The following is a 12576-nucleotide window of genomic DNA, read 5'->3' as shown; positions in this document are numbered from 1 at the left end:
CCCCCAGATAACGACGAGTCTTACGATCCATGCCCTTGACAATGATAGCGATGGGGCTCACGCAGGAAGCCTTTCCGATTGTGCGCGCATCGCGAAGCCGCAGCGGCCACACAACCCGAACGTTACCTCATCTTCGCCCGTACAAACTAAATAGAATCATGGGTGGCTGCACAGAGGTTCCTACAGAGGCGGTGAGGTTCAGCAGTGAGAGGTGGAGCGGGTGGATGAGCGGCCGGCCGGCAGGCGGAGGAGGGGGGGCGTCCGCACGAGGTGGAGCATTGGGGTTGAATGTTTGCCGGCCGAGGCGAGCGAGCCCGTGTCTGACTCTCGAACATCTGCTCCTCGTTAGGCGCTTCCTGTGCACCGCAGCGGGTTCGGGCCATGGTGACGAGGCTCGTTTTCGACAGCCGCTTAAAGCTTCAGCCGCGATGACCGGTTTTGGTTGTATTAGTTAAAAAAAATAATTAATCGCATGCGGCTTGTCGTATCTGACCACCGAATTCCAATCGCAAGCAGCGGCCGTGTCCGCGGCAGTAATAAAAAAAAATGGGGCGTGAAAAAAATATTGACGTTTAACTATATAAAGACGAAATCATTATTTTATTCCCCGGAGAACAATGTTTTTAATTTAATTGTGTTCCGTAGCAGGGAATACTTCAGAGGTCCTTTGTAAGATTTTGTTTTCTTAGGCACTCTACGGTTCAGTTCGAGCTGGAGCCGTTGGAAACCTGTGGAAGCGTAAATGCTGCACACTTTTTAAGAAGAAATAATACCACTCTTGTACTCGCTCAATGTAAATTATAAAATGCTTTCTACAAGGTTAATACGACAAAAATATATATATATATTCTTTTTTGAAGCCACAAGTCCCATTTCGCCTGAGATCAGCTGCTCATATTTCCTTTCTCTGTGTGCTTCCATTCTATACTGCTTCACTCGTCACATCCACTGTCCTCGTATCTGGTTCCCCAGCATCCTTCCACCTCACCCAGACTCTCCTTCGACTCCTTCTGCCATGTACCAGTGGCATTGCCTCAGCCCTTCTAGTCTGTGGGTCTCTGTGTGAGTCTATGGGTCTCTATGTCTATGAGGCTCTGTGTGAGTCTATGGATCTCTGTGTGAGTCTATGGGTCTCTGAGCAAGTCTACGGATCTCAAATACCCAGAGCTCTTTTCATTCCATCTTCTCGGTCTCTTCTCAACACTTGCCTAAGCCATCTCAGTCCCTCCTGTCTTCTTCACCTTCTGAGGAAATATTCGTAACCCCCCGCTAAGGTTCTGATATCTTAATTCCATCTCCTTTCCTTTTAACTTAAATAAAACATATCTGCGATGGACTTACGTCTCGATCGAGAGAGTCAAACTGCGTTGGCCAATTCCGATTAGTGCTGTCGAGCGGGTCCATTTCACCCGCTGATCAGGTGGGCATTTAAAGTGCCCCGTGGGTCGCACGGGGAATTGTGGCAGCATTCCTCGGGCAGTTGCCTCGCGGTGGAATGAATTCACGAGCGACGGGAAGAGTTGTGGACCCGACCTACGCTCAACCACCCCGCGTCTCGTACACGAACCGCCCCCGACACTGCGCTTGATGGGGGGGGGGGGGGGGGGGTTTAGCACTCGGGAGGTGAGATTAAAAATAGTAAAATCTAAAAGGTGACGGTGCCATTGTGTAATTGCTTGCGCATGCCGCTGCTTGGCATAAGGGCCTCTGCACTACGGAGGAGCTCTGCAGAGCCCCCTCGAGAGCCAGGGGTGGGCAACCTGTAACAGACCAAGAGCCAGCAAGAACCCATGAGTTCCGCAAAGAGCCAAGTCTATATATATCTCCATATATATAAAAGGCAAAGTTGTGATTATGCGTGTCTGTTCAAAATGTTTAGCGTACTTCCCAACATGCAACAAACTTGACTATACACGATGCAAAAATTATTCAGATACACTTTTGTGGGGTTTTGTGGGGGGGGGGGGGGAGCTCAAAAATGCAAACAAAAATTTGCACGGCAAGTGAGCTGACGTCAAATCTGTCATGTGACCCCGAATGTGGGAGAGTAACACATTGTAGTGTAGTTGTTAGCGCGCTGCGCTACGAACCCGGCGACCCGAGTTCGATTCCTGCTCACGGCCACCACCGGTCACAATTACCGGTCCTGGGCCTCCTCTAGGTCGACTCAGCCTCAAACGAGTAATTGGTGTGGTGTGTGAACATCGCCACTGAGGAGACAAAGGCAGCCGGGCGTGGTGAATCCAAGTCCCGGGCGAAGCTGGGTAGTAAAGCTAGTGTGTATATATATGTATATTGACAGTTTTCGACACAGCGCGGGAGACATTCATCACGGTGGTGTGTTCTATATTATGCGCCCCTTCAATAGAGCGGCATGTGGGTGGATTAAAGCGCCGCACGCGGCGTCTCGGGATACCCCAGTTGGCCACCGCCGCTCCGGAGCGAATTTTGGCCCGACTCTTCAATGCTGGCCAAGTATCATTGGAGGGGAGCCACACTTTTTACCCCGCCGTACGTAACCTGCCGTTCGACTAACTTGTGGTGCGCCCATTTATTTACTGCTGGGTGGATAAAGACAGGGAGGGCGGAAGGGGGGGGGGTCAGAAACTTGCTGCATTGTTTCAACCGCCCCTCTGGGAGGATGAACCCGGTGACCTCGAGATTGGAAGTTCAGTGCGGAGTAAAAGGGGGGGGGGGGGAGAGACAGAAAACCAGGTGGCGACAGATGCAGAGATAAACGATGTCAGAAGAGGAACGGCGCGAGATTGCGTGGAGCGGCAATCGTGGCTAAATGAAAAGAAACCGAGGCAGACATTTCTCCGTCGCTAATGCGCTGACGGAAGGGACAGACGATGACGAAGAAACACGTGCGCCTCTGTGTCGCTCACCGTGTCCCACAATGCTCGGCGTAACTGCCCGTGGCTTTTTTTGGTTATTTTTGGCAGCGGGAAGAGCAGCAGCTGTCTCTCCTCTTGGATGTTTCAGGTGGCGTGTTTACCCTTTAAGAGAAAGAGAGAGAGAAGAGTGGGCTCCATCCTACAATTACTGCCTGCCCTCCCCCTTAAAAGCGTGCTCTCTGGTCAAGCCCCTGGACGCTACGGGAGCTGCCGATTGGTCGTTTGAACGATTCCTTGAGAGCTGCTGGAGGGATTGCCACGAAGACACACGTGCATTGGTATCGCGCATCATTAATTCCGCACAACGACTATTCTTTTTTTTTCTCTCTCTGTCTTGGCGAGAAGGAGAAACACTATTTGGTAACATTTCTTTTCGTCGCCTATATTAAGATGTGCAGCAAAACAGGAAACTTAGCCAATTGGGACAATTTGCTGTTAATTGTCCTTTTGGGAAAATTACCACTGTAACCATAAACATCCTGCCTCATTGTTGCTGCCAGCACCACTCAACGTTGCCGCCACAGAGAACGGGACGGATTAAAATCAGTCGCCCGCCCAATGCCGAGCGGTTCTGCTAACCCCGTTAATGACAGGAAAGTGGGAGTGTGCGGCCGTGTGGGATAGAAGAAACCCTCGGTTCATGCGACGCAATTACTCCACATAGTTGCCCCTTTACCCCAAGATCTGCGCAATCGAAACGACTTTTTGTTGTTGTTGCCATATCTCTTCTGACCAGGAAAACACTCGGTCAATTCATTATAATAGTTAATAATAATCATAATCATCACGTGGTATTTGCTTTGTCAGCATCTCCGTCACCCGCGGTCAATCCACAGTTGGATGAAGGCCTCCCCACGCCAATAAAGCCATCTCTCTCAATCATGCGGTGCAATAATCCACCGAGCATCAGTGAACACAAGCAGATTTCAGGGCTCCATCTACTCTATCTACTCCGAATTGGAATTTTATCAATTCAAGTGCAGAACCAAAACTTGGGCAGTAATTGTTGGCCAGGCTGAGACCATCAACACTCGAGAACCCAGCTTCGTCACAACTCTCAGTCTTTGCGCAATTCTATGGGTCTCTGTGCGAGTCCGTGGGTCTCTGAGCGAGTCCGTGGGTCTCTGAGCGAGTCCGTGGGTCTCTGTGCGAGTCCGTGGGTCTCTGAGCGAGTCCGTGGGTTTCTACGCGAGTCTGTGGGTTTATGAGCGAGTCCGTGTGTCTCTGAGCGAGTCCGTGTGTATCTGTGCGAGTCTGTGGGTTTCTACGCGAGTCTGTGGGTCTCTGTGCGAGTTTGTGGGTCTCTGAGTGAGTCCGTGGGTCTCTGTGCGAGTCCGTGGGTTTCTACGCGAGTCTGTGGGTCTCTGTGCGAGTCTGTGGGTCTCTGTGCGAGTCCGTGGGTTCTACGCGAGTCTGTGGGTCTCTGAGCGAGTCCGTGTGTCTCTGTGCGAGTCTGTGGGTCTCTGTGCGAGTCTGTGGGTCTCTGTGCGAGTCCGTGGGTTTCTACGCGAGTCTGTGGGTCTCTGAGCGAGTCCGTGTGTCTATGTGCGAGTCTGTGGGTCTCTGTGCGAGTCTGTGGGTCTCTGTGCGAGTCTGTGGGTCTCTGTGCGAGTCCGTCGGTCTATGTGCGAGTCCGTGGGTCTATGTGTGGGTCTGTGGGTCTCTACGCGAAGTCAATGATGACAGGGCTGAGTCTATCAACTCACTATACACGAGCACCCAGTTCAAGCAGCGGCGACTACTTAGATTCGAACCCCGGATCTGGCCAGCGCAGCTTCCCCTGACCTCCAACCCTGCCTCAAAACCGCTGGAGTAATACGAGCCCTCCCAATGTTCCAAATTTACGATTGCGTACATTCGAGATGTTCTTATCGCAGCCATCCTTAGACAGAACGAGCAATGATACAACGCACGTTTGAAAAAAGAAATGACCCTTGTAATCTTCAACATGTCCTGCCCGTTCCATTGTTTTGTGTTTTCGCACGGTGGCCCCCAATACTCTTATCTGGTATTCTGGCCCTGATATATGTCCAGCGGCGAAATCTCTCAAAAATAAAGAGCCGAGGAGGCGCTGTGTCCTCTCCGATCCATCGCAGAGCACAACGTGAAACGAGCGCGCCTGCCACTTGACTCTCAAAAAACCTTCGCGATACGAGAGGCGTTTAAAAAAATACTTTGAATGCATTTGCGACCCTTCTTTTCACGACTTGGCCTCGACCCTTTTTGCTCAATATTTAAATAAATGCACGGCGAATGAATGGAGTATATAGTTTGGCCAAGGCTGCTCTGCCTGATTTTCTCATTACTCCAAAACATTATCGTCGAGTCTAAAAGCACAGCGGACACTTTCTCAGAGTGTACATATTTGCTTTTAATTTCGCCAACAATTGATCCTACGAGGTTTATTGTTCGGTTTACGATTTGAAGCCAACGACGAAATTTGCCAAGGCTGCAAGTGTGCCCGGTGGTCTAATCAAATCTCGGTAGGCTAAGCAGGTTAGAGCCTGCACCGTGCTCGGACGTGGGATCGCGATGCATAAAGCGGCGTTGCGTTAAGTTATAGGCGGCGGGGGCCAGCGCAGCAGCGTTGTACTACACTGTGCTCGCACGTCTATGCTGCCTGCCTTCACTGAACCCACACGAGCCAGCATGGTGAACTATCGATTTAAAGCTTTCGTGACTGCAGGGATTCATCTTCTTGGTTCTTTCGGTAAAGTCACGTAAAAAAGACGCTCCAAGCCTGGGGTTGTCATTCAGACTCTGTCTTCTCGACAGACCTGTTCTTCACCTGAGGACGGCTGCTTGCGTTGTGGCCGAAACGTCGTGAGAATTATTTTATTATGTTTTATTTTTATTGTTTTATTATTTCCATTCTACGTGACTTTACTGAAAGAACCAAGAAGATGGTGAAGTATGGCAAGATAACCCCCCCCCCCCCACCGCAAGACCCCCGTATAGTATGCAGAGGTCCTCATCAAGCAGTGGATGGGCAAAGAGGCTGCGGTTGTAAACGGCATGCCAACATGTAGATTGTGCAGCTTCAGATTAAAACACTCGAACCAGCGCCTGGTGCTTGAACTTGCATATCCGTCGGCACCGGGCCTGGGTGCACTTTCAAAACTCAACAAATTTTCTGTAACAATGCACGCAGAACCCATTTCTTTAACCTCTCGGCCTATTGTAATTATCTAAACTTGGCACTGTAACCAAATACCTATTGGATAATTAGTCAAAGAAGGATAATAAGTGGTCCGCGTTATTCCTGCGATCAATTTTTTCCTATCCTGTCGGCTGCAAACAGTCCCATGTTATCGTGTAACAGGAGAACAGACTTTTCAGTAAATTCAATGAACAAGGAACAGCAAATTGAAATGGCTTAGGCTGTAGTTGTGTCTAAGGCTATGTGTGGAGGGTTATTTTGAAAGGGTTAGGGCAAGGGTTAGGGCTGGGGCGATAGGAACAGGATTGCAACTAAGATTACGGCTCGGGTTAGAATCCCGGCTTAAGATTTGCACCCGAATTGGAACGAGGCTGAATAAAAAGGTGAAAAGATAAAGGTGCAGTCCTGCAATTTCCTGCTCGTTCCACTGCTGGCAAAAGGGCCTCCACTCAAGGGAACTCTAGAGCTCCTCGCTGGAGGGTATCCGGCCTAGACAGGATTACCTCCACTTTACCCCACCACGCATGACCTGTCCATTAACCAACAGCGGTCGACCCATTTGTCTTTGTGGGTTGACAAGTGGCGGGGAGGAGATTTTGAAGAAACTTTACCCCGTTGTTTCAATTGCCACGCCGGGAGATCGAATTGCTCCAGCGAACTCTCAATCGCGGGTCCAGAGTCCTAAACCGATGCACCACAGCAGCGTCGTGAGGTTGAATGATCGGGCGACGGGTTTTTATGATCATCAAGGCCACGATAAGGGACAGAATTAAAACACTTGTGTAGCATCGGGGCTAAGAGCAGATACGCGGATGTAGTTTTGGATTAGATGGGGAAACCAGGATAAAGCAGGACGTGAGAAGTGGGGCATTTGCTGGGTCTCCGCATCCAATATTGTCACCCGGAACTGCAAAGTGGCTTTGGGTTCGAATCCAGAATTCGTACAAACTGGGTTCTCAAGCGTAGAGCATTAATGGTCTCAGCCTGTTTGCGCATGACATTTACGTTTTGTTACTTTTACTTACAATCGGCTAATTTCAGGTGAGCGAATGTAAAATCTCAGCTCAATCGACATGTGCAAAACCCTCTTTCCAGGGCATATACGAAGTGCGTCACTGCTATGGATAAAATGGCTTCAAAAATAGCTCTGTGTGACGTCACCTCCTAGGGCCTTTTTCTGACCCAGCGTGGTTCACTGCTCGTTTGCGAGAGTTCTAAACGGAAATGTCACAGAGCCTCATGACATGGAACCAACAAGGGTGAAGGGCGGCGGGGGGGGGAGCAAAAAGATATTTCGAAAAAATTAAAGTATCAAAGAGTTGCCGCGTAATATAAAACATTCGCAATAATGTTCTGCATAGGCCCATTGGACCCTGCGACGTTATCCCACGCGCGCCACAACACGTAGGGAGACATCAAAGACAAAAAGCCCGTATAGCCTTAACATACTGCAAGTGCTGTTAGCGAGCACCTATGAAGGCCGGCACAGCACACGAGGGGTGGTGGGTGGTCAGCACCGCACCCGGCCGCCTTTGTAGGGAGACATCACAAACGGAGTCACACGCAAGCGTGTAAAGGGCCGTCTCAAACAGAATCAGAATCAGAATATGTATTTATACTGGAGGAACCCGCTCACCACGCTGCATGGCCACGAAAGAAACCGAAGTGGTTCCCGTTTCGCGCCACCGGCAATAAACCCGAGCACGGCGATCGTAGCTTGGACCTCAAATGCCACCGCGCTCCGTAGCGCGACACACTCGCCGTGCAGCTTCACGGCGTGTCACGCGTCGAACGCGGCACGCGAGGAGTGTACGCGCTACAAAGCGCTCGCGTGTGCTCGCAGGCGCCATGGCGAAGTCAAAGCAAAATTGGAAGACGACAAAAAATGCACGCCGCCCACGAGTCACGCTGACACACAAAATACAAAGATTAACCCCCCCCCCCCCCCCCCGTGTAGCCTGAATGGGCTGTTGGGTCAGTGCTGTTAGCGAGCACCTATGAATGCCGGCACGTCACACGAGGGGTGGCGGGTGGTCAGCACCGCGCCCGGTCACCTTAAAAAACCCGAGCGCCGGTATTTACACACACCACACTCGGCACTCATTTAAGGCCCAGTCGACCTAGGATAGGCCCAGGACCAGATCACATTTTGGATGTTGGCTGCACGCAGGAATAGAACTCTGGCCGCCGGATTCGTAGCGCAGCGCGCGAACCGCCACGCTGGCGCTCCCCACAAACGCACGCGCAAGCAATACCTCAAAGAAATACAGTGCAGTAAACATCACACGGTGTTTGCAGAAAATGAAGAATGGGGTTCAAGGCTGGGGCTGTGAAGACCTTTGCTTTGGAAAAGCATAACAAACTGGCGTTGCGCTCAGACCAAACGAATTGTGCTTTCTTTTGCAACCGGACCGAGCAGCCTCCGCTGAAATTCCACGACAATATAGCGAGGCAGCGGAAAACGCCATATACGTTGACCACATGTACACGTGGGACTTTTTTTTATGAAGGCCGCTCGTGGCTGGGAAGGCTGCACAGAGCCCCGAATTAATGTGTGGCGAGCCACCCAAACAGTATTTGCTCATTTAGGTCTCACAAAACAAAAACTTGTTCAGAAACTGAATTCAGTTGGGGGCGAACCGTGGGACATCGTGCCGAACAACGCACGGCACAACCCGAGGACGCATCGGAGAGTTGGTTCGGCATTTGTCGGGCAGTGCCGTGTGGGGGGGGGGGGCATTGTAAACATCCCGACCACAACCGCCACACAGAGCGGCGTTTTGCGAGCAGGCAGCTACAGGAGGCCCAGATTTAAGGCAGCTCTCGCTTAATCTTTGAACAAAAAATAAGCGGACAACAATATTCCTCCTTCGCATATCTGTTCCGCCACGTAAAAAGAAAGATTTATTTTTACACATACCATCAGCCACACGGCCTTCTGGGAGTACGTAACTTCAGCCACGTTGGTTCAACGCACCAAAACTCTGGAACGGCTTCGACATTCAGTGTGTCATCAGCAGAGGATGCTCGTTGAGCCTCATTGCGATGGTGGCGATGCGGCGAGTGGTGGAGCAACGCGCACCGCGCCTCACCGGGCGAGTGAGCGCTCACTCCCCCCAATCGCACGGGAAGGTCGAGAGCGCAGGTGGAACGACACAAAGCATGACCTAAGGACGCTTGGATTTATGCCGGAGTCCCCGATCGTACGTCTAAAAATCAACCGTTCACTCCGAAAGAATGTCTCCCAGAAATGAAATATGCTGCTCATGGCAGGGGCAGATGGAGGAGGTTGGGGGGGGAACTTCCTTGCTGTGCCGCTTGGCTGAGGCTGTGGGAGAAGCTGCGGCGCGCGCGTGCACATGGCAGCTTGTCGCAGCTTCTATCGCTATCGTAAACAACACCATCGTCGTCATCATCCCGGTCGTCTAATATTCATACCCCACCTCCCATGCAGTACGTCTCGCGCCGCCGGAGCAAATGAGTGCTTGAGAAAACTAAATCAATTCAGTCAAAGGGATGTTTCTGCTCAAATGGGTGACGATGCGGTTACTCATCTGCTGTTCATAGTCAACGTTCCTATGACAGGAGCAGGTCTATCCATTTGGACCACTGGTGACTTTCCAACAAAGCGGTGCCTATTTTATCGACCCCAGAAGGATGATGGGCCGAGTCAACTCCCAGCCAGGATTTGAACTCGCAACCTTCCCGATTGCAAGCAGCTCGCCCGATCGTCGATGTCACCTGGCAATTAATTACTCGGTAAGAAAGTGACTGCAGACCAAATACAATGTCCAAACAAAATACGGAACACGATACACAACAAGCGATCTTCCTAGTCCCTTCTCAACACGTGCCGAAACCGTCTCAGTCTCTCCTCTCTTAACCTTTTGGAGAATATTAGTAACCCGCATGTGCGTAAAATGTCTCAGGAATTGGCTGTGTCAGGTGGAGGAGGGTGCACGACACACATTCTACTTACACGGCAAAGGGACACAAAAATCAACTGTGATTATTCACAACAACTCCTCCGTATGGTTCAAACGTAGGCCGCCACTTCTGCAAAAAACGATTACTGTACCCGGGCGGTTATTTGTGCCATCCCAGCCGAGAGAGACCCAAGCTAAACTAAACAATTTATTTTTATTTTACCAAGTAAGGCCCACTGAGATATCGGTTTGGTTACACTACGTAGAGTTTGAAACCGACGACCACATCCACTTGCAAAAACATAAAAAAAATACAAGTAAAAAAATGTATATTTCTTTAACGAGAGACGGACAATGCAACAAAAAATCTAAAGTTTTAAAATGGTTGATATTTTTCCAGTGGACCTCGTATAGGATTGAGTGTGGAAATTTTTCTGGAGGGAACACATACACCAGGTATGTATATATAAAACAAATGATCTCTCTTAAACACTTCCCCCTTCTGTGCATGCGAGTAAACACGTGGGTTCATGCCAACGTCAAATTTATCTTTCTGCGTGAGCATTTACAATTCTCGACAGCACCGTACAACAACAAAACAGTTACGATTTTTTTCAGCTGGAATAAACATGCACATTTTTTTAAAACGAACACAATCCAGGCTTTTTGGTATTTCAAGGGGCTGCATTCAAATTGTGCCAAATAACGAATTAAATTGAAGTTTTAGGGGTTACCCTGAGCTATGCAGCAAATCTTAATAAAAATATATATTTTTAATATCGTACCTTTGGTCTGCTTGGAAAATCATACTCCAGTCTTGAAGAATTTCCTGCAAAACAGAGCGATGTCTGTTAATTTTAAACCCTGCAATGCCAACATGATATTAACACAAACGACAGAGTGTCCAAGTAGGACTCGGCAAAAACCAAGGGTTACATTTTTAACAACAATAACATTCTTGACTGGGTTCCACAGGTGAGGTGAGCAGTGGCACGGTGGTTAGTGTACTGCACTATCAACCCAATGACGACCCGAGTTAGATTCCTGGCCACAGCAAAGATCAGTGGCTCGTGGTATCTCATACCTGTCAACCCATACGGTTTACCTGTACTTTTGTACAGGGAAATTGAGTTTTCAGGTCCATACGACGTACAGCCGTTTCAATACAGGCAACAACAAAACATTGTCTATGTGTTTGTGTTTCTCCCTAGTGATGGGACTTTGTCGGATGAACGTTGAGATTTATAGGGGCACGGGGTGACCAATAAGGTCAGAATTGGTCTGTAATGAGGTAGGGGGCACTGATAAGGGTTTGCCAGGTGTGGTATCTGAACCGGGTTCTGGAGACTTCCATGCCAAGTTAACGGTAACCTCCCGAGAGACTTCCTCTCATGAAGGTCCTTCAATCCGCAGTGGTGGGAACAAGTAATCTCAGGGCTGAACCTTTACACGGTTTTTACCCTCGATTTGCTTAGGTCAGCAGTTTACGTAGCGCCCATGGGCAATCGCAACGATGGACACGCGGACAAATGAATCTGGACAGGCAATACGCATCCCGTGGTCATGCAGGGACCCAACAAAGTGGGTTGCCGTTGCCACGTCACAATAATATCAAAAGCACGAACTCAGGAAAAAATTGACGGTGAAGACGGTGCGCTCTCGGCACCTACTCGCTATGCCCCCCCCCCCCCCCCCCCCCCGACGGATGTAGAGAAATAGAATTCTCCAGCGTTAATAGCCAGAATAATCTTCTTGGTTCTTTCGGTACAGTCACGTAGAAGGGAAATAATAAAATAATAAAATAATACAAATAAAACATAATAACATAATTCTCACGACGTTTCGGCCACAACGCAAGCAGCCGTCCTCAGGTGAAGAACAGGTCTGTCGGAAAGACAGCGTCTGTCGGAAAGACAGCGTCTGAATTCAGACGCTGTCTTTCTGACAGACCTGTTCTTCACCTGAGGACGGCTGCTTGCATTGTGGCCGAAACGTCGTGAGAATAATTTTATTATGTTGTATTTGTATTATTTTATTATTTCCCTTCTACGTGACTTTACCGAAAGAACCAAGAAGATTAATCCCTTCAGTCACGAAAGCTTTAAATCGAAATTTAGCCAGAATAATGTTTAATAGATTGGAAATATTCCTCACTTGACAGGGATCAAGCTATGTTCACTTAGCGGAGACAATGAACCATTTGTGAGTCACGATGATGATTGCACCTTAAAAAGCTTTAAACTGTCTTTAAATGGTTTTAAACAGTTGTTGAAAAAACGCCTCCTGTTTCATGCTCATTATCATTACTCTTTCAAGAGCCTCATAAGAGGCACGCAGGATGCTTAAAATGTTATGAGTTTGTGAGATTTTTAAAATGCCGCTGACATTCAGCCGAATTCCCACAAGACTTCGGGGGAGGATACGTTTTTAAATTCCAACGGTACCCCGCGGGACTTGAGAAGAAACACGGGGCACTCCTTATTAGGGTTTGTCTATAAACTCTCATTGGATGCTGTAGGCAAAACCTAAAATAAAAAATAAAATGGGACGCCGGAATTGTGATTTGAAATTTTGAGGTGCAGCACCGACTACA

At 49.1% G+C, this 12576-nt stretch overlaps 1 protein-coding gene across 1 annotated transcript in view; it reads right to left on the bottom strand.

Moving 5' to 3' along the window:
* Window positions 1–12576, bottom strand: part of UST (uronyl 2-sulfotransferase) — a 134328-nt gene that overhangs the window by 89042 nt on the left and 32710 nt on the right. The window contains exon 2 of the mRNA XM_078878219.1: window positions 10769–10812. Within this exon, the coding sequence (XP_078734345.1) occupies window positions 10769–10812 (44 nt within the window). The remainder of the gene's footprint in view (window positions 1–10768; window positions 10813–12576) is intronic.

Source organism: Lampetra fluviatilis, chromosome 50, assembly GCF_964198595.1.
Source record: "Lampetra fluviatilis chromosome 50, kcLamFluv1.1, whole genome shotgun sequence".
Classification (NCBI taxonomy): domain Eukaryota; kingdom Metazoa; phylum Chordata; class Hyperoartia; order Petromyzontiformes; family Petromyzontidae; genus Lampetra; species Lampetra fluviatilis.
The sequence above is the reverse complement of the archived record's forward strand: the minus strand, read 5'-3'. Positions and strand labels throughout refer to the sequence as shown.